The sequence below is a fragment of the Acomys minous genome, assembly GCF_964271855.1.
Source record: "Acomys minous genome assembly, chromosome: 14".
Taxonomy (NCBI): Eukaryota; Metazoa; Chordata; class Mammalia; order Rodentia; family Muridae; genus Acomys; species Acomys minous.
The window spans coordinates 42,179,781-42,202,504 of NC_140496.1; the positions used below are offsets into that span (position 1 = coordinate 42,179,781).

General features: G+C 39.4%; 1 protein-coding gene across 1 annotated transcript in view; it reads left to right on the forward strand.

The window, feature by feature from the left end:
• VPS35 (VPS35 retromer complex component) overlaps window positions 1–22,724 on the forward strand; it is a 37,740-nt gene that overhangs the window by 5,327 nt on the left and 9,689 nt on the right. The window contains exons 2-12 of the mRNA XM_084756009.1: window positions 1,220–1,318; window positions 5,673–5,769; window positions 7,882–8,005; window positions 9,094–9,276; window positions 11,639–11,852; window positions 14,460–14,543; window positions 15,019–15,128; window positions 16,318–16,414; window positions 16,519–16,667; window positions 19,477–19,684; window positions 20,816–20,971. Of these exons, the coding sequence (XP_084612135.1) occupies window positions 1,220–1,318; window positions 5,673–5,769; window positions 7,882–8,005; window positions 9,094–9,276; window positions 11,639–11,852; window positions 14,460–14,543; window positions 15,019–15,128; window positions 16,318–16,414; window positions 16,519–16,667; window positions 19,477–19,684; window positions 20,816–20,971 (1,521 nt within the window). The remainder of the gene's footprint in view (window positions 1–1,219; window positions 1,319–5,672; window positions 5,770–7,881; window positions 8,006–9,093; window positions 9,277–11,638; window positions 11,853–14,459; window positions 14,544–15,018; window positions 15,129–16,317; window positions 16,415–16,518; window positions 16,668–19,476; window positions 19,685–20,815; window positions 20,972–22,724) is intronic.

Below are 22,724 nucleotides of genomic sequence, written 5' to 3' on the forward strand. Positions count from 1 at the left end.
GCTGTGGTAGTAATGTAAACATGATGTTATTTAACATGAAATATGGGTTAATTCAACTTGACAGGGCTAATGAGTTCACTTTGCAAGCAGAATTTTGCTGATGGCATGGAAGAGTAGATTTACTTTGTTCCTTTAGCAGTTTATTTGTGTATTTGTTTTTTTTTTTAATATTTTATTTAATTTTAGTTTATGTGCGTTGGTGTGGGGGTGTCAGATCTTGGGGTTACAGACAGTTGTGAGCCGCCATATGGGTGCTGGGAATTGAACCCGGGTCCTTTGGAAGAGCAGGCAGTGCTCTTAACCACTGAGCCATCTCTCCAGCCCCTTATTTGTGTATTTGAAATAGTAGATATTTGAGGAAACTATCTTTACCATTTTCTATTATAAGTCATTAACAATTCCAGCTATTTTATTTCCAAATTGTTTAGTTTTTGTTATGACGGAGGGGACTGTATAAAGTCATTTCTTTCTACATTTCTACATTTCTGAAATGTAGATGAATGAAATTGAGAGGGAAAGAGAAGTTCTTACAATTTTGGATTATGAAAAAAAAATTTTGGGTTATGGTAGAGTTATCATAAGAAATAGCAAGGCTCTATGGCTGTGTTCCAGTTGGGTTTAGAGAATATTAGCAGAACATAACTATAAAGTACCACCACAGGTTTCTTTGACACCACTTATTATTTTTTAATTAAATTTAATTAATTAATTGTTTTTGTTTTTTTGAGACAGGGTTTCTCTATGATAGACTTGGCTGTCCTGGATTCGCTTTGTAGGCCAGGCTGACCTCGAACTCTCAGAGATCTGCCTGCCTCTGCCTCTCGAGTACTGGGATTAAAGGCATGCACCACCACCTCGTGGCTTTATTTTGGTTTTTTCAAGACAGGCGTTCTCTGTGTAGCCTTGGCTGTCTTGGACATGCTTTGTAGACCAGGCTGGCCTTGAACTCAAAATGTCTGCCTGGCACTTTGTGTCTGCCTCTGTCTCCCAAGCGCTGGGACTAAAGGCATGTATCACCACACTAGCCAAGGCCAGAAATTTTCAGTCATTTCAATATTTGTCAAAATTTGACAAATTAGTTTGAGATACGGAGCTGGAATGAACCTTATGTGAATGTTTCAGAAACGAAGCATGACAAAAACTATAGAAATTAAAAAAAAATTATAGGAGAAAGTGCTTATGAGCCATTAATGAAAGTATTTTAAAATTTTCATTTCAGCCTACAACACAGCAATCACCCCAGGATGAACAAGAAAAACTCTTGGATGAAGCCATCCAGGCTGTGAAGGTTCAATCATTCCAGATGAAAAGATGCCTGGTAAGAATGAAAATGTGAGAGATACAGTTGTATATTGTAGTTTCCTAAGCAAGCATCTCCAGTGCTATAATTATGTAGCATTGCTGCTTTCAGTCATTCTAATCACCTCCAGCAACTGTCTTGGTTCCATCTGTGTTCAGCACTGTAGGTACTTAGGAACAGAGAGCCTTGCTTTCTCCTAATTGTGTGGCTGCCTAGTGACTGTAAACTCAGAAGGAGAGACCCAGCCTTTTAGTTACACATTGGCATGTTAGCATCTAATCCAAAAGTCTGAGCCTCTTTGGTTTTATACCTTAGACATGAGGAGAACTTAATATATAATAGGTGTTCAGGAAATACTAATGAATGGATTTGAATGCCTTCTGTTTGAATTATTTTTTATTCAGTTATATTTTTTCACTGGAGTATCCTGAGAACTCTTAAATATGTACAATTTTTAAAGGCAGAGTTTCTCTGTGTAGCCTCGGCTGTCCTGGACTCACTTTGTAGACCAGCCTGGCCTCGAACTCACAGAGACCTGCCTGCCTCTGGCTCTGCCTCTGTGAGTGCTGGGATTATAGGCACGCGTCACTGTGCCCAGCTGAATATGTCCTTTTATTGTAGGAACTAACTTAAAACCTATACTTAAAGATACATGTGGTCAGTTCCTCTGGAGGCAAAAATAAGAGGACCATGAACTTGAAGCCAGTCTACATAGTGAGACCCTTAAAACATGAAAACAAAAATTACTCCTATACCTGTATATGTTTTTATAGTCTAAAGCTAGGAATAATCAGCATAGGTACTTTATATCCTGTGTGTTAAAGTTTAAACAATTGAACCAAATAGGCAGATACTTTATAAGTTGCTGGCATAATGAAGACATTTGTAAAGTGTCTTACGTTTTCCATGTGTGTATGTGGTATATGTGCTTATTTGTACATGTGTATGGAATCCAGAGGTTGATGTTAGATGTTTTCTTAAGTTACTCTTGATCACCTTAAAATTTTTAATTATATATATATATATATCCAAAATTAAGTTCTCTCTCTATATATATATTTATAATTGAACCAAGTTTAATTATGTAGGCTTGCGTGAATATGAGTGAAGGGTTATGTCCCGGAACATGATCAACTTATCAGTGGCTACACTACATTCTCTCCCAGAACCAGTTAAACGCCCATAGTGCCTCAGAGCATTAGAACCTTACTAGCTCTTTCCCTGTGCAGGGTGAGACAGTGACAGAGGTAATATTACACAGCTGTCCACAGCTGCAGTGAGTGCGGTGGCCAGTTCAGGCTCAGAAGTCTGGTTTACAGCGTTCCTGCCCAACTTCTGGCTCCTGCACTCTTACCACCCTCTTCTGAGATGCTCCATGAGCCTTGGGGACCCTGCAGTCACCTTGGCCGGTTGTGAATCTGTATTAGCCTCACTCCTTTAAAGGCAGTGTCACTGATGAAGGCAGAGAGCTGTACTAATCTAGAAGTATAATTATAAGCAGTTAGTAGGCAGTTTGTTACTGCTTAGCAAAACAGTAGTAGTAGGTTTTCCCCAAGAACCTGCGCCCTTTCAGCAGAATTAATTATTTAACTTTTTAGACTTATTATTTTATGTGTATGAGTGTTATTTGCCTGTATGTATATGTACCTGTGTATACTTGGTGGAGATGAGGATCCTGATCCTTCGGAACGAGAGTTATTGATGGTTGTGAGCTACCAATAGGTGTTGGGACCTGAACCCAGGTCCTGTGCAAGAGCAACAAGTGCTCATAGCAGCTCCAGTCATCGGTTGTTAAGGTTTATAGTGCTGTGAAAGGGCCTTAAATCCAGTTAAGAAGTGGTTAGTTACTCCTATGACAGTCATGGCTATTAGTGCACCAATGAGCACAGCTTGCCAGGTTGATCATTGTTGTAGCTTCAAGGGTTCCCAACTGAGTAAGATTGTAGGTGATTTTCTTCCCCTAGCGTCACACCCTCTGGTACTATGAAAGGCAGCCAGTTGAGAGGAGGCTTTTCTGTTCAGTTAGAGCTTGATTGTCCCAAGTATTGCAACCCGAGTGTGTGGCCTTTTCAGCAATAGAGTCTTATCATCAAGTTCTAGTGGGAAAAACATGAGCAGTGGAAATAGCCTGTATTTTGGGGACTTCTGGGACCTCCTGGTTAACACTCATAGGAAGATATTCTATACTTGGCTTAGGATTTTTGTTTATTAAGCTATGGCTTCTGGGAGGACCATTATCTTCCTGTGTAGGGTTCCCCAGTTAAACTCTTTATAAAAATTACATATTCTTAAATAAGCTTATAAATAATAGGTTACCAAATGGCATCTTCATACGTCCTTAGTGTTAGCCATCTCTCTGTGACTCCCTCCTCCTCCCTTCCATCTGCCCCATCCTTTTCCTTATGTAAATCTTTGCTACTCCTCTTGCTCTCTTTCTACTCCGTACTACTTTGTTCTGCTGTGCCCCTTTCCTGCAGGCTTTTTGCCTTCTACCCCTTCCTTCACTTCTCCCCACCGCCACCCTAAAGCCCCTTTCTAGTTGTGTGTGTGTGTGTGTGTGTGTGTGTGTGTGTGTGTGTGTGTTTTGTTTTGTTTTTTGGAGACAGGGTTCTCTGTGTATAGCCTTGGCTGTCCTAAACTTGCTTTGTAGACCAGGCTGGCCTCAAACTCACAGGGATCCACCTGCCTCTGCCTCCTGAGTGCTGGGATTAAAGGTGTGCGCCACCACGCCCGGCTCCGTTTCTAGTTTTTTAAGCGTCTACAGGTATTCCTAGTTTAATACAACTAAAGATTTAACCTAAGATCCACATAAGAGAAACAATGTGCAATGTCTTTGTCTTTATGAATGTCTGTTACCTTACTCACTGTGATTTATTTTTTTCAGTTCTATCTATTTACATGCAAATTCATCTTTCTTTACAGCTGAATAAAGTTCAACTGTGCATATATGTGCCATGTTTTCTTTTTCCCACTTACCAGAAAGGAAATAGAGCTAGGTGGAGACCAGCTTTGGTAGGAATCTCAGCAAGCTCCTTTACCTTGCAAGGTGACTTGGTGTGTTGGGGGGCTAAAGTTCTAAAGCCTGCCCATATGTCTTATTATATTTTATGTGTATGAGTATTTTGCCTACATGTGCCACATGTGTACCTTGAGTCCATGGAGGCCAGAAGAGGATGTCAATTCACCTAGAACTGAAGCTATAGACATCTGTGAGCTGCCATGTGGGTACTGGGAATTGAACCTGGGTCCTCTGGAAGAGTAGAAAGTGCTCTTCTGAGCCATCTCCAGCCCTTTGTTTTCTTCTTGACCTCAGAGTGCCACTGGCAGTGGTGTCCCAAGTCTCCATATATTCTCTGCTATCAGAGTGGAACCAGTAAGGGAAACTGAAGTCGTGACACCCTTCTGTAACCTTAGATTAGGATTGGCAGTGAGTTCTTAAGTCTTTGCACACTACCTGGCTTCAGGTTGTAACTGTTGCTGGGGCCCTAAGTCCTGATTTTTCTCCCATTCGCAGAGTGTGACTGACAACAGCAGGGTCCCAAGTCCCAGTGGCCCTTTCTCACCTCTCTTTCCATCTTATTTTTTGATATGGCATCTCTAACCTGGAGTTCATGGATTAGACTGCCTGTGAGCTCCAGGGATCTTCTGTGTCTTCCTTCCAAGTGCTTGGATTACAGATGTGTGCTGTCATACCTCAGCTTTTTACCTGGCTAGTGAGGATCCAAATTCAAACTCTCGCATAGGAATCACTTTGCTCACTGAGCCTTCTCCCTAGCCCTGTTTTTATATTTTCCATAGCTTAGTATTCTCTTATGTCAAAGTAAATGTCTTAGAATAAAAATGGGGTTTTTCTTCTTAAGCATGAATAATATTTCTTACCGTGTCTCAAAAGTTGTCTATATCTGTGAGTGAAGTGGGGCATATGGTGGTTAGGCAGCTTTGAAGAACACAAGGGAAGCCCTGCATGAATAATCACTACAGAAGCTGCGAAGAGCCTGAAGCTCTGGGGCAAAGCCATTGTTAGGATAGTTGTCTTGTTAAGAAACTTAGCAACATGCCTACTCTCTTGACTCAGGTCAAATGTGGACTGTTGGAAGTATTTCCTAGTCTCTAAAGGTTGAGACGTTTGAAGTTATTCTGTAAAACATGCGGTCTCAGTTATGGAAGCCCTGCAAGCTTTGAAGCCCTGAAAAGAGTTAGGCTTTTTTTTTTTTTTTTTTCATTTAAATTTTCAATAAGGAGAAACTTGTGAAGTTGATTCAATTAAAATACGTGTGTAGACTCTTAACACTATGTAACATATTTTTGGTTAAATAAACCAAGATAAATGTTAAGCTAAGCATTCTCATCGATGTTTTTGTTATTTCTGTAGGACAAAAACAAGCTGATGGATGCTCTGAAACATGCCTCTAACATGCTGGGAGAGCTCCGGACTTCTATGTTATCACCAAAGAGCTACTATGAACTTTGTATCCTTTGAATGTTGAAAGATAGACATTTGGGCCATTCTTACTACTTTTTCCCCCTTTTTTTTTGTCTTTTTAAAGACAGGGTTGCTCTGTGTTAGCCCTGGCTGTTCAGATGCTTACTCTGTAGACCACGCTAGCCTTGAACTCATGTAGATCCACCTGCCTCTGCCTGAGTGCTGGGATTAAAGATGTGTGCTACCACACCCAGCTTACTGTATTATTTCTTGATAAGGCCAATTTTGTTGTTGCTGGATTTGATTTTAAAGCAGAACCAGTACAGATTTATTAATGAAAAGTAAGAAAAGAACTCTTCAGAGTGGAAGGGCCTCCAAGGAGGAATACCCTATAGCTTTAATTTTTTAAAGGTTTATTTTACTTTATATGTTTGCGTGTTTTGTCTGCATGTCTGTCTGTCTGTCTGTCTGTCTGTATGTATGTATATGCACCACACTCATGACTAGTGCCTGCAGAGGCCAGAAGAGGGTGTCGGATGCCCTGGAACTGGAGTCACAGATGGTTGTAAACCACTACGTGGGTGCTGGAACTCGACCCCATGTCCCCTAGAAGAGCAACCAGGCCTCTTCTTCTTTCTTTATGAAATGCATTCTTACTTCTTAGCCCAGGTTAACCTCAAACTCACAGCAGTCCTCCTGCCTCAACCTCATAAGTGCTAGGGTTATAGGCACGAACCATCATGCCTGGCTTTTGTTTTTTTCTTTGTTAAATATTTCTGGAGTTGCTGGTGGTGGTAGTGGTGGTGCATACCTTAAATTCCAGCACTCAGGAGGCAGAGGCATGTGATCTCTGAGTTCAAGGCCAGCCTGGTCTACAAAGTGAGTCTAGGACAGCTAAGGCTACACAGAGAAACTCTTGTCTCAAAAACAAACAAAAATTTTTTTTCTGGAGTCAATTGTTCTATTAATTTTTAAGACAATATTGTCCTTCTCCAGACAAATATTCTAAGTGAGAAAAGGAAGTTACTTTCAGAGTGCCCCCCCTTTTTTTCAAAATACCCCCCCATCTCTGCAGAGTTGCTATTGACCTTAATTTTAGGAAGGCAGTCTGCTAGTTGGACTAAATCCATACCCATATGCTTAAGTTTCTCAAAATAGATTGCTTTTAATTTTTAAAAAGTATTGAGGCTATTAAGTGGCAGTTGTTTGCTGTATTTTTGTTGTTGTTGTTGAGGCAAGATGTTGCTATGTGGCCTTTCTGGCATCTTAACTCACAGTAATACTCTTGCATTGCCTCTTGTGTGCTGAGATTACAGGTGCGTGCCACCGTGCCCGGCAGTCTTCCTCCCCTACTTTAAGAGATGAGGTTGGTCTTGAGTTTTTGGCTTCAGCTGATCCCCTGTCTTCAGCCTCCCAAGGAGCTGGGAGGTTTGGTTTGGTTTTGTTTTAAGACAACGTATTATGGTGTAGCTCAGGCTGCCTTTGAACTCACTGTTCTGCATGAGTGCTGGTTTCAGACTTGTGCTGCTTATATATGAGCTTGAAAAAAATTTTAAATTTATTTTTATGTGTGCAACTGCTTGCCTGCATGTATGAATGTGTATCACATGTGTACTGGTGCCCAGGGTGGTCAGAAGAGGGCATTAGATCCCCTGGAACTGGAGATAGTGATGGGCGGGTATTGGGAACTGAACCCCAGTCCTCTTCAAGAACAGTTGGTTTTAACTGCTGAACCATCTCTACAGCCAGCGAATTTTTATTTTAAAGTAATATAAGCCAACTGTAATTCTGTCTTCCCTTTAAATACTCATTCTCATTGGAAGCATAAATGTAAAATACCTTATCAGTGGGTTTTGTTTTGAGCTCAGTCCTCTAGCGGCAGCCTCATGAGAAGCTGGGATTATAAGGTCTATGTCTCTATGGCTGGCAGTCCAAAGGTGTGTGCGTTTTTGTTTTGTGTTGCCTGACAGTAGTGGAAATAAAATACAAGACTTTTCTCGTGAGAGGTTAATGCTAGCACTACTGAGCATTAATATCACTAGCCCTGCCCAATAGTTTTAATTATTCCAATGAGAAGTTGTAGAGTTGGTTTTGGGGGTGTTTGTTTGTTTGTTTTATGAATTTACCTTTATTCTTAATCCTTAACCATAATTAAAAGATATGGCTATTTCTGATGAACTTCACTACTTGGAGGTCTACCTGACTGATGAATTTGCGAAAGGAAGAAAGGTAGCAGATCTCTATGAACTTGTGCAGTATGCTGGAAACATTATTCCAAGGCTGTAAGTAACATCTTTTATATCTACACTTTCTAGGCTTTGTGTTGTGGTGAAGTCTCATCTGATGAACAGTTAGTACTAGTTTAAAACTCACCCTTGCATTTCTTGCCTTATGTAGTATGTGTTTTCTTTTTTGAAATCTCTCCCTTCTCTTTATTTTAGACAGCATCTCAATAGTTTGAATTCATCATCCTCCTGGCTCAGCCTCCCAAATGCTGGGAATACAAGCATGAGGCACCATGACTAACACTGACTTTATTTAAAAGACAGACAAGGTGGCATATGCCTGTAATCCCAGTGCTTGGAGGCAGAGGCACTGCTGCAGGTGAAGGGCAGCCTGGGTCACATAGAAAATATCTAAGTCAGCTGGTGAGAAAGAGCAGATGTGTGTGTAAGAGAATCAAAAAAGGAAAAAAACATCAGTAGTAGTTGTTCCCACAAGCAACCTTAATCATCATAGTCTAAGATTATTAAAAAGGAAAATCCTAGAAGTAATTAAGTTTAAAATTGTACTCTATTAAGTAACCTGATAAAACTTTTTATTGTTGTGCTGGGGGTGTGAATCATCCTTTGTTGAGCACACTATATGTTATCCACCCTTTAGTCTTTTGGTAGCCATGTTGCTTGTTGGAGCAGTGGTGCTGCTTACTCATCGGACTTTGTTCTCATTGCATACTCACTGTACCATCTCACATCATTGCAAGAATGGTGAATGTGCCATAGTAAGAGATAGAGACATTATTCACTTACATTATCTTTTATTACAATGTGCTTTACAGCTGTTTGCTAGTTACTGTGGTTAATTACTTTAATTAATACACTTACAAATGTGCATGTATAAGGGAAATAATCTTACCTACTAGTTGCAGTTTTGGTTATCATTAGGTATCTTGACCACTGGGATCAGTCAGTAATTTTTTTTCAAATGTTTGGTAGTTATATTTAAAGTTAGATTTTTCTCCTTACAAAGAATACAGTTTAGAACAACATAGTGTCTGTATTTAATATGTGTGTAGTGTGTTTGAACACAATCAAGTTTTCCCATATTCTATCTCTAATCAAATGTGGTTTTGTTTTTTTTTTCCTCCTAGTTATCTGTTGATCACAGTTGGAGTTGTATATGTCAAGTCATTTCCTCAGTCCAGGAAAGATATTTTGAAAGATTTGGTAGAAATGTGCCGTGGTGTACAGCATCCGCTAAGGGGTTTGTTTCTTCGAAATTATCTTCTTCAGTGTACTAGGAACATTTTGCCCGATGAAGGAGAGCCAACAGAGTAAGTAATTTTGGTTTAGTTGTCACGTTTTCCCCCCATAGTAAAATGTCTTAAAATTTTAGAAAAGTATACAGAAATAAAAACATGGGTGTAAGTAATTTTCTCAAATTCATGTAGCATTTTCTGTATAGACTTTCATTGACATACAGAATTGATTCATACGCGTGGTATGAGGCAAAATGTACCTATATTCAATACATGTTTGGAAGAATTCTTTGGATTAGAATAGGCATTTTAAAAATGTAATATTTTGTTTTGAGATAGAATTTTGCTGTGTAGCCTTGACTGGCTGGTACTTAACTGTGTAGCCCAGGCTTGCCTTGAATTTTCAACAGCTCTCCTGTATGCAGACTCCCATGAATGGGATGATAGGGCTGGAGAGATGGCTCAGAGGTTAAGAGCACTGGCTGCTCTTCCAAAGGTCCTGAGTTCAATTCCCAGCAACCACATAGTGGCTCACAACCATCTATAATGAGATCTGGTGCCCTCTTCTGGCGTGCATACTGTATACATCTTTAAAACAAAACAAAAAAAAACAGTGGGATGATAGTTATCTAATGTAGTTTAGAACATTTTCCCATTTCATTACATAATTGTATGAATTGTATTTATTTTTTATTTTTATGGGTTTTTTTTTGTTTATTTGTTTTTTGTTTTGTTTTTGTTTTTTTGAGACAGGGTTTCTCTGGTAACCTTGGCTCTCGTGGACTCACTTGTAGACCAGGCTGTCCTCGAACTCAACAAAGATCCACCTGCTTTGCCTCCCAAGTGCTGGGATTAAAGGTGTGCGCCACCACACCCGGCTGTAAGTATGAATTTTAAAGGTGTTTACTAGTTGGGGGAAAAAACAAACAAAAATAATTTATAGAGACCTGTGTCTTCTTAGTGGCTTCTATTCTAGCATTAAAATCCATGGTACTTTTTTCTCACAGCAGTGGCAGATGGTTAGCTAGATGTGGTGAACTTTTTATGTGATGATGGGTCCCTAAATTGAAGAACTAATAATTTCCTTTTACTTAAAATTTATCTAACAATTGAGATGTAGTCTGAATCAATTATTTACATAAGATAAAAAAAATTACTGTTTTAAATATCTAAGACAAATAAGTCAGCAATTTTCAGCATCTGCATTAATCCCTTTAAAAAGTACATTATTTGTATGTTATGGTGTGTGCGTGTGTGGGAATGTGCCTTGGTGTACATGTGGGGTCAGAGTATAACTTGTGGAGTTGGTTCTTCTACCTTTACATGGTTTTGGGGGACCAAATTCAGACCAGCAGGCTTACATGACAAGTGCCTCTGCCCTCTGAACCACTTCTCCAGCCCTCTCCATTCCTTTTCATTTTTAAACAGGTTCTCACTATATACCTCATGTTTGTCCTAGCATGTGATCCTCCGGTCTTTGTTTCCCACATGTCCATATTACAGACATGTGTTAACATGCCAAGGATTGTTTACTTTTAATAATAACAGCAACAATAATAATAAAAAACAATGTCTATCAACAAAGTTAAACCATACAGAAAAGATACATAAAAAGAATGCTGTTAATTTTGCTTTATTATAATTTGACTCTAAATTTTAAACATTAAGCAGTCAGTAAAATACTTAAACAAAATTCCCTGTCTTGGAAGATGTAGAAAAATAATCTTTCTTCATAAAACTCATTTCAGTTGAAACCAAAATATCTAACAATAAAACGACAGTTATCGATATACCCTAAATGTCTAATTTTGAGGTCTTTTTGTATTTATTTATTTTTGTTTTTGTTTTTAATCAGTTACCTTTTATTGGACATTAGTTTTGCCAGGATATGGAAAGATTCAGCTGTAGTTGAACTCTTTATGGTGGGAGCTGGTAAGCCTTCATGTTGAGGAGTGCAGTGCCTCCATTCTGACCCCTTCAGTGGGACTTGTGTCACCACTCAGCTCTGTGTAACAGATGCTGTAGCTGAAGAGTAACAGGCTGCCAGCAGCATGCTAAGCCCTCTGGTGCTCTTTTATAAACATGGGCGCTTCACAGATTTGCTTGTCACTATGCTAACCTCTGTGCTGTCTCGGTTTTACCACATGGGCTGCCAGATCAAACACATCTTTCTGTATTTTAATGAGTTGCTGTAAGAGCAAGTCCAACGAGCTCAGAAAGGGAGTTGTGGAAAGTGATTTGCCCCATAAAATGTTTTGTGTTTTCCCCTGGTGTTTATTTTTTATGTTAGAATCTGTTCTTGAAATTTAACACTGAGCCAAATGAAACCAAGTTGAAAATGGCTTTTTGAAGCATGATTCTTTGCAGAAGAAGGAAATGAAAGGCGGAGGAGTAAATTGATCCTGCTGTGTGTAAAGGTTTTTCTTTTTCTTGGCAGTGAAGAAACAACTGGTGACATCAGTGATTCCATGGATTTTGTACTACTCAACTTCGCAGAAATGAACAAGCTCTGGGTCCGGATGCAGCACCAAGGACACAGTCGAGATAGAGAAAAGAGAGAACGAGAAAGACAAGAACTGAGGATTTTAGTGGGAACCAATTTGGTGCGCCTTAGTCAGCTGGAAGGTGTAAATGTGGAACGTTACAAACAGGTTCTTATTTTTTTCGTTGTCACTTTTTTACATTATGAGTTATAAGCTGGAACTTTATATTTTTGTTGAATGTTAAATTGGAAAAATACTCTAACTCTTTTACTAAAAACACATAGTTAAAAGTACTACCATGTTTATGGGTTAGAGATTCAGTGTTGTCAATGTAGCAGTTTTTCTTAAATCTAACTATACATTCAGTGCAGTCTCACTCATATCCACCCATCTTATTAAGTCAGCAAACAGATTCTAAAATATAAGAAAGCAGAGAACGTATAATACCCACAGCAATTTTGAAAGAGTAGGACAAAAGGACCTTACTGCAGTGGAGGTTTTGTGGTATTGACACATATTGCTGAGTAGAAGCTTAAAGGGAAAGTGATCAAAGGAACAGGCACATAAGTCAGTGATGGGGAGGAAAGTAGGGCCAGCAAACTTTTCTAAAGACTTTGTTGATTGGTCGGATGGTTGGGTTTTTTTTTTTTTTTTTCCAGACAGGGTTTCTCTTGTCTGTCCTGGACTTGCTTTGTAGACCACACTGGGCTCGAACTCAACAGAGAACCGTCTGCCTCTGCCTCTCTGATTGCTGGGATTATAAGGTGTGCGCCATTGTGCCTGGCTTCCTAAAGCCTTTTTTAAAAAAATGATTATGGGGGGCTGGAGAGTTGGCTCAGTGGTTAAGAGCACTGTCTGCTCTTCCAAAGGTCCCAGGTTCAATTCCCAGCACCCACATGGCAGCTCACAACTGTCTGTAACTCCAAGATCCGACACCCTCACACCAGTGCACATAAATGAAAATTAAATAAAAATATTTTGGGGGGAAAAAAAGATTATATGGGGGCTAGAAAGTTGCTCAGTGGTTAAGAGCACTGTCTGCTCTTCCAGAGGTCCTGAGTTCAATTCCCAGCAACCACATGGTGGCTCATGACCATCGATAATGAGATCTGGTGCCCTCTTCTTGCATGTAGATGCACATGCAGATAGGGCATTCATACATAAAATAAATTTTAAAAACAGATTATGTGTATGGGGTTTTTTTGCCTACGTGTGTGATTATGTAGTACGTGTGTGCCTGTGCCCAAGGACGCCAAAAGAGGGTGTCAAATCTGGTGGAACTGGATTTACAGATAGATGTGAGCCGCTATGGGAATCGAATACATGTTCTCTAGAAGAGCATGTGGTTTTTAACAGCTCCTAGCAGAAATTTTCCTGTAAAAGGCTACATAGTTTTGAACTTTGTAAGTTATAACTAGTAAACTAAATGGACTTGGCGCAGAAGCAGCCAAAACATTAAGAAAATGAACAGGGCAGGGCTTGGTCCCATTGAAATTTTAGAGTATAGCTTAGTGGAATGGCTGTGATTAGACATGCTGAAGGTTCTGGATTTGGATCCTTAGCACCGAAAATACAAAACAAAATCCCAAAACTTGCAGTGAGTTAGGCTTGTCAACCCTGCATTAGATAGTCCACACAGACTCACAGGCTGGCCTGTGTTCTTCTTCCCTGTCCTCTGAAAGTAGTCCAGGCTGTCCTTCAGCTCACTGTGGCCTCCTTTGTGTGCTTCTCAAGGAGTGTTGGGATTACCATCACATCTGGTCTCTGTGGTGCTGCCAGTCGAAGTCAGGGCTTTGTGCACGCCAGAGATCACTCTGCCAACTGAGCTCCATTTTATCCCTGCAGTTGATTTTTATAAAGGTGCGAAGGCAACCTTCTTTGTTTTTTGAGGCAGGTGGTCTTCTCTGTGTTCTGGTTGCCCTGGAGCTTGCTATGTAGATTAGGATGGCCTTGAACTCGGAGATCTGCCTGCCTAGTGTTGGGATTAAAGGTGTGCACTACTGTGCCTGCCTGCTCAGGGTAATGTTTTTATTGTTGTTTTGTTTTTCTTTTCTTTCTTTTTCCTCTTTTTGTTTTTTCAAGATAGGGTTTCCTTATGTAGCCTTGGCAGTCCTGGATGCACCTAGTAGACCAGGCTAGGCTGCCTTTGAACTTGCAGAGATCTGCCTGCCTCTGCCTCTAGAGTGCTGGGATTACAGGTATGCGCCACTATGTCTGGCTTGTTTTGTTTTTCAAGACAGGGTTTCTCTGTGTATCTGTGGCTGTCCTGGAACTTGCTTTGTAGGCTGGCCTTGAACTCACAGAGACCCTCCTGCCTCTGCCTCCCTGAGTGCTGGGATTACAAGTGTATGCCTGGCTTTCAAGGTAACATTCTTAATAAATGGCTTTGGAACAATTGAATAGCCACTTAATATGTGTAAACAAAGAAACATTTAAGTCTTGAGCTATTGCTCACACTGTAGAGGCTCTAGAAAAGTTGAACAGAGACATATACAATCTAAAAGTTCTAGGAGAGAACATAAGGGAAGTCTTCATGGTCTTGGATTAAATGAAGACTTGTTAGGACATACGAAAAAGCACAAACTATAGAAACAAAACCTTACATTTTATATAACCAAGCTTTTATGTTTAATAAGCTAATTTTTAAAGTTGAGCATGAAGTGTGAATGAGAGCAATATAAAATATGATTCTCAAGCTAGTGTATTGCTAGAGGAGCAGTTTGGGATTTTTAAACTGATTTTTAACTTGCTTTTTTTTTTCTTTGCTATTTTTAGATTGTTCTAACAGGCATTTTGGAGCAAGTTGTGAATTGTAGAGATGCTTTGGCTCAAGAGTATCTTATGGAGTGTATTATTCAAGTAAGTAAGAATGTTAATTTCTTAAAAACAGTTTATTACCTTTCATTGTTTGGGAAAAAGAAATCTTAAGCCCAATGTGGAGGCCTACGCCTGTAGTGCTAGCCACTTGTGAGGATGAAGCCCTGAGTTTAAGATCACTTTAGGCAGTGTGTCTAGACTGTTTCAGAAAAAGAAAAAAAAAAAACTTAGGAAAAAAAAAGGTTTTCCTGAATAAAAAACTTTCTCCAGAAATTTCCACATTTTAAACTTGGTCTTTGTACTAATAATCTGTTTTGTTTTCTCAAAAATCTAGGAAAATAATCTTGACTTTTCGAGGTCTTATTAGTTGTATTCTGGAAATAGAATATTTCTAGTTTTGATTTTAATTATCGAAGATTAAATTTTTCTATAAATAATGATTTTATATACCATTCATATGATCGGAATATTTTGTGAAGTTTTTTCCCTGTATCGATTAATCATATCTGACTTTTAGGTTTTTCCTGATGAGTTCCATCTTCAGACTTTGAATCCTTTTCTTAGAGCTTGTGCTGAATTACACCAAAATGTAAATGTGAAAAACATAATCATTGCTTTAATTGACAGGTAAGACTGCTCAACACTGGAAGGTAAATGCTCTGAATCATTTGTTTCTTTATTCCTTTAAGTACTGATTTCTATAATAACTTAACACTTAGTATCTAGTTAGTGTTTGCCTGACTTACATGTGAAAGCTTAACTTTTCATTTGAAGGCATATGGAGGTGATTTTTTTTTTAATTTAAGTTTTTTTAATGTTCCCATGGTGCCTCAGACTCACTATGTACTTGAGGATGACCCTGACTTTCTGATTCTGTTGTCTTAATTCAAGTGCTAGGATTAGACATGAGTCACCATACCTGGATCACGATGAGTATCTTTAATCTGTTTAACTGGTATATATAGGTGTTACTGTATAGGCCTTTCCTTGAATCTTATAACTCTAAAGTCCATTGAAGAACCAAATTTCTCACAATTATGTAAATTATCTTCGAGTGGTAACTTACTTGACTTAGTTTCTTTTTTTAAAAACCACTTATTCACTTTATATCTCAATTGTAGCCCCCTCTCTCTTCTCCTCCCAGTCCCACCCTTCCTTCCTCTTCTCCCTATCCCCTCCCCAACTCCTCAGAAAAGGGAGCCCCTACCAACCTACCTCGGTACATCAAGTTGCGCTAGGACTGAGTGCTTTCTCTTCCCCTGTGTTCTTGTGAAGCAGCCCCACCAGGGGGAAGTGATAAAAAAGCAGGCAACAGAGCCCATGTCAGGGGCAGCCCTGCTCCCCTTACTAGGGGGCCCACACGAAGACCAAGTTACCCATCTGCTGCATCTGGGTCGGGGCCTAGCTCCCGTCCATGAATGGTCCTTGGTTGGTGCTTCAGTCTCCACAAGCCCCTCTAGGCGCTGGTTAGTTGGCTCTGTTGGTCCTATGCTCATCCTCAATGAGGTGACCCAGAAAGACACACATGGTATGTACTCACTTATAAGTGGATTTTAGCCACATAGTACAGGATAAACATACTACAATTCACAGACCCAGAGAAGATAAGTGGCAAGGAGGACCCTAGGAAGGATGATTAAATCTCACTCAGAGCCATCATTAACAAAAATATTGTTAAGAAGTTGAAAAAAAAATTATATATTGTAGCTCTTGTTTTAAAAACCATTCTTAGTGTTCTAATAGAAAAGTAGTAAAGCAAAAATGATGCCACTGCTCAGATCCAAGTTTTTTTTTTTTTTTTTTTTTTTTTTTTTAGATTAGCTTTATTTGCTCATCGTGAAGATGGACCTGGAATTCCAGCTGAGATTAAACTTTTTGACATATTTTCACAACAGGTGGCCACAGTAATACAGGTTTGTATAGTATTTTCTCTTAAGTTCTCAACTTTGAAACTTCTCTATTGATCTGTTCTTTTGCAATTGTTTAAATTAATTATATGATTTTCTAAACATTGCAGTCCAGACAAGACATGCCATCAGAGGATGTAGTGTCTTTACAAGTCTCTCTCATTAATCTTGCTATGAAATGTTATCCTGATCGTGTGGACTATGTTGATAAAGTTCTAGAAACAACAGTGGAGATATTCAATAAGCTTAACCTTGAACAGTAAGTCAAAATTGTATTTAAGAAAAATTTAAGCTACATTTATTCATTGGGGAGGGGTTAGAAAACATACATGTGGAGGTCAGAGAAAAACTTGCTGCGGTTGTTTGCCTCTCCTTCCAGCTGGGTTCTGTGGGTAGATCTCAGGGTGCTAGGCTTAGTGCCAAGCACCTTTACTGTTGAGCCAGCTTGTCTACCCCACAGTTACAGCTTTGGAAACAATTCTTAGCACTTTTCTTTTCTTAACTGTTCTTTGAAATGTTAGCATTTGTTTTGTTTGAAGTATATGCGGAGATTGTCCCATGTGGTGCTAAACAGGGTGGAAAGGTTTGCTAGCGGCTTCCGTGGTTCTGTACTGTAGTGAAGTAGTGGCCCATAAGGCTTGTAGGCAGTCTTCAAAGTTCAGTGCCCACAGTTCAGATCCCTTTCTGTATGTGAATGAGCTAGGGTTTTTTTGTTTTGTTTTGTTTTTGTATGTTTGTTTGTTTTGTTTTTTTACTTACTGTTTTATTCTTGTGTATAAATGTTTTGCCTGAGTATGTGTATATGCATTATGTGTGTACCTGGTGCCTTCAAGGGCCAGAAGAGAGGGTTGAAGTCCCTGGAACTGGAGCTATAGACAGTTATAAGCCACCGTGTGGATGTTGGAAACAGAAGTTGAATCTTTTTTATGAACAGCCAGTGCTTGTAACCTTTTGAGCCATCTCGTCAGCCTCAGGAATGAGCCAGGTTTTTTGTTTGTTTTTGTTTTTTCGAGACAGCGTTTCTCTGTAATGAGCCAGTTTTTAAACTAGTAGGGAAACAGCATCAAACTACTCCCACTCCACAAAAAAGAAAAAGAAGAAAAAGGTTTCCTGTAGATGAGTACATTGTGTAAACTAATATATATATATATATGTGTGTGTATATATATATATATATATTTGAAGTATAACAAATTGATTTAAATATTTTTCATATTTGAGCTTTGGTTTGATACTTTAGGGAAAGAATAATGTTCCCTAATGGATGCTTCCTCAGTCATACTGTCCTACCCCTATGGTATCCTACATGGATTACTTTGGGCAGGTTTTTTTTGAGACAGGATTTCTCTGTGTAGCCTTAGCTGTCCTAGACCTTGCTCTGTAGACCAGGCTGGTGATTGAAGCTGTGTGCCACCAGCCAGCTTCACTTTGGGCAATTTTGATGCTATTATCTTTTCCCCAAAAGTTGCCTCCTCAGTCCCTTGCTTAGTTAGACTTCTGCTTTTCTCTTAGGTTATTTGTAGTTTTGAGGTGTGAATGCATTTTTTTTTCTTTTCTATTTTCCACCCATTGGTTCAGACGCATCAGGAAAATTTCTTTCTTCTTTATATCCTTTTATTTTGTTTTTGAGTCATTCCATTTTCTTGTGAACTGAAAAACAGTGCAGATCTTAACAAGTAAGAGAGAAAATTAAGTGATGTGTTTGTATTCCCCTTATCCCCCAAAAATAAGCTTTAAGAAAAAGTAAAATAACTAGAAAGCCCAGTGTCTAAAGGTCTTTTAAATGCTAAATTATGTCTCAGCCTCCAGAAAATACTCCTATACAAGATGCTACTTTAAATTAAACTTGTTCTCCCTTAGTCACCAGACACAAATTTTCTTCTGGGTGGTTTTTGCTGGATTTTTCTCCTACTGCTTTCCTCATGGATGGATAAAACTTGCTGGTGATCCAAGGAATCAATGTATCACTTGAAACACTTTTCTGAGGAACACGAAATTGTAGACAGTTACCTTCATTGTCCCTATATGAGCTCTTAAGAGTTCATGATCTGCAAGCTATTATCAAGAGAACTGTATTGAATAAAAAAGTGTGTATGTTTAAGTAGGCATCTTTATCCTCTTTTTATTTGTCTTGTTTTTTTGGTTTTTGTTTTAAGGTGGAATCTTGCTGTGTAGTCCATGCTAACTTAGAACTCTATTACTCTAATTCTAAATGCTAGAATTATAGGAGTGGGCCAGGCCTGGCTATATTTATCTTGAAAGGACGTAATTTTGAAATAGGAGAGATTGAGTGTACTGTCTTTTCAATTCACTTGACCTATTTCTTTTAATGTGTAAATGAAGATTTTAAAAAACTTTTTATTGGTTCTTTGTGTATTTCATGTCATGCACCCCAGTTCCCCTCATCTCCCACTCCCCTTGTACCTGCCCTTTACCCTTGCAACCTCCCCCACAGCAGAGAAAAAAAATTTCGTTGTGGAAGCTGTAGTGTGTCACAGTGTGTCCTACAGTGTACTCCTTTGTTCATACATCTTTGCTTGCAAGTGTTCATTGCAGTGACTGTTATGAGGCCTCTGGCTTCTGCTACTCTTATCAATATGGAACCTCACTGGGACTCGGCTGGGATATCCTGTTGTTGCCTTTTGTCATGGAGGTCCTGTAGTTTTGGATCTGTCTGACCAGCCCCTTCATGCACTTGAGCAGTTCATCAACGGGGCAGATGTAGGGGTGGGCCAGGTTAAAGCCCTAGATCTGCGTCTGAGAGGTATCTATCTGGTCAGCCCTCCAGCTCTAACACTCGCAAGCTTTTGGGCCTGGCTCACCAACAACCCCTGCAACCAGGGCCAGCTCTATCCTGATGCCCAGGCAAGGTGCAGGGCCCGCTCTCCCAAGTGTTACAGCTCGTGAGGGACATGGCCAGTTTTCCCAATCTCATGATTCCGGGGCCAGCTCTCCGCCCCGCCATGGATGGTAAATGAAGATTTTTTAAAATATATGAAACAAGTGCTATGTGTTTATATAAAAGATTAATTATGTTCATGAAAGGGTTGCTGTTTTTCTCTTTGTAGTATTGCTACCAGTAGTGCAGTTTCAAAGGAGCTTACCAGACTTTTGAAGATACCTGTCGATACTTACAACAATATCTTAACAGTCTTAAAGTTAAAGCATTTCCACCCACTTTTTGAGTACTTTGACTACGAGTCCAGAAAGAGCATGAGCTGTTATGTGCTTAGTAATGTTCTGGATTATAACACAGAAATCGTCTCTCAGGACCAGGTAAGAGAATAGAGATATGATGGTTTGAGAAATAGAGGATGTGGTTGGTTAAATTTTAGACAGTGAGCCCTAGACACTGGTGACAAATGGGGAGGTAATATAATAATAAAAACTATAAATATCTTACTTGTTGTTGTAGAAGTTAAAACACTGGAGATGTAAGTAGAATTATTAAGTACCCCTGATTTCACCAAAAGGAGGATAACCATAGTTGATTAGCATTCGACATATTTCTTTTCAGATGTTGTCCATAAATGTATATATTGACCTGTCAACTTTCTTTTCAATGCCTCCTACCTCCTCCCAATTAAAAAAAATTCAGCTCAGTTCTTGCTGCCTGTATATGAACAGGTGGGGTCACCTGCTGGAGTCTGAGCAGCCTATCTGTGGCTGTACCCCATACAAAGTGACTGTCCCTTTTTCAACAGCCAGCATTTGCCAATAGCTCTGCAGCTAGGGGTGGATCCTTGGGAACTGCTCCCTATCCAGCATGAATCACAGCTGCTGTGAGAAAATACTACTTGGCAGAGTCCTTTGACATCTGACTCTTAAAATCTTTGTCTTCTCTTCAGTATTCCCTGAGCCATGTCAGGGAGGAGGTGTGATAAAGACATCCTGTGTAGGGCTAACATTCCATAGTCATTTATTTTCTACCCTTTGAGTTATATTAACTGCTCTCCACTGCGGGGAAAGTCTTTGATGAGGAAGGAAGAATTGTAATTATCTTTGGGTGGATGGGTAAGTATTTAGAAAGCAATTTGATACTATGTCCATTTAGCAAAATAATAGTAGTGTTCTGCCCCAGGCCTCTTACTTTGTAATCCTTTATCAGGATTATAGCACCAGGCATGAATCCCACCATGTGTAACAAACTTTAAGTCTAAGCAGAAAGCCATTGGTTATTCCTGTAACATCACTCTACTATTGTAACAATGGACTAACCTTGCCAGACAGGCTGCTAGTGTAGCTTAAAGGGTTCACAGCTGGGTCAGACTGTTCATACCAACTTTTTTTTTTTTAATACAAAAACTGAATTATTTTGCTGATACTATTTCATAATTTATACACTTAGAAACTTAACCTTTTCTGTTGATGGTTTCACACTAATATTTTCTATTTCCCATGTTGCAGGTAGATTCCATAATGAACTTGGTATCCACATTGATTCAGGATCAGCCAGACCAACCTGTAGAAGACCCTGATCCAGAAGACTTTGCTGATGAGCAGAGCCTTGTTGGCCGATTCATTCACCTTCTGCGTTCTGATGATCCTGATCAGCAGTACTTGGTATGAGTTACCCCTGACTATAACCTCATCATTCATAATGAGTGGAGAAGTGTTTAACATGGCTTAATGTAGCTTTTACCTTAGATTAAGGTGTTGACAAATTTGCTGCTGAATTAAAGTTTTTTGAGGCATGGTCTTACTATAGCCAAGTTGGTCTCAAAGTCATGATGCTGCTGTCTTAGCTTTCTGAGTGCTGGGATTTTAGGTATGTACCACCATGCCCAGCTGGGTTTTCCTTTTATATAAGTGAGTAAACTGTTGGAGCTCATGAGGAACAAGTTAGCTATTCCAGCTGCTTTTGAAAACATGAGAATTGCAGAAAAGTATGCCTCCCCCGCCCCAGACCCTCCACAGTTTCTCTGTGTAGCCTTGGCTGTCCTAGACTCACTTTGTAGACCAGGCTGGCCTCAAACTCAGAGATCCACCTGCCTCTGCCTCCCGAGTGCTGGGATTGCAGGTGTATACTACTTTTTTCTTTTAGCTGGATATTCCACAATTACTCTGGTTGCTTCTTTTTCAACAGTGTTTTACTTTTAGAATGTTTAGTTGCTTGTCATAATGAATTTCATGAGACAGTCTGATATGAAAATGTACTTATTTGTCAGATGAAAATGTCTGAAGGACTTTAAAGTTTAGTATGCTTTTCCCTTCTTATTTCCGTGTAATCAGACAAAACTTTCTCTTTTATCATAGTCCTCATTAATCTTTATGAAATGAAGATTTAAATGTGGCCTAAGTAGGTATGTTGGCATCTGATAGTAGATGGTTAAGAGGCTGATTTCTGTTAGTAGAGTGGTAGCCTTTGATTTGGCTTGGGGAGAGGTTTTTGTTGTTGTTGTCATTTTAAGCACGATGTGATCAGTACAGTGTTAATTGTGGCTGATTGGTTATACTTGTGTGCTTTCATAGCAAATATATCATATACTGTGTTTTACATATTTAGATGTTTATCTCATGAATTCTTTGATTATCCTCTTTAGTATGTATATTAATATGTTTATATGTAGGTGTCCCTGAAAGTGGTCAGCATCAAGTGTCTTCCTCAGGTGCTCTCCATTTTATTTTTCTAGGCAGGGTTCCCAAGTGAGCTCCATGGAGTTACCTGCTTCTGCCTTTCCAGTGCTGGGATTGCAGTTGCATGGCTGCATCTGGCTTTTGACGTAGATTTTGGGGATCTGAACTCAGGTCCTCATGCTTGTGCAGGAAGCATGTTACTGACTGAACCATCTACCCAGTCCTTTGGTTTTCTTTTTTTCCCCTGAGCCATCCATACATTGTTTCATAAGGCTCTTTTAAATATGTTGGTATTTTTCTTAGTTTAAGTGGGCTTAGGAAGTTTGAATTAAGTTTCTAGAAGAACATGGTCAGAAGTTAGACAACCTCCAATAGCTAGAGCAGGCTTTATTTAATGCCAGGAAGGTGGCTTTTCTAATTCTGGCCAACTAAGCAGGGTCAGTCACTCAGTGGTCAGAGCTCAAGAGAGTGCAGATTACATGGTACATGCTTTAGGCTAGGATTTCTGAAGCTAAGGATGGGAAGACAGAAAGGAGAATTTAGGCTTTTGTGGTTTGTTTGTTTATTTATTTGTTTGTCTTTTCTTGAGACTGTAGGGTCTGTTATCTTTTTATAAAACTACAGGGTATCTGAGGCAGCTACTTGGCTTCTGCAATTCCCAAATAGCTGGCTTCCTGGAGCTCTGAGCTCAGTTTAGGGCCTTGGCTTTTGGGAGTGATTCTTCTACTATTGGTAACAC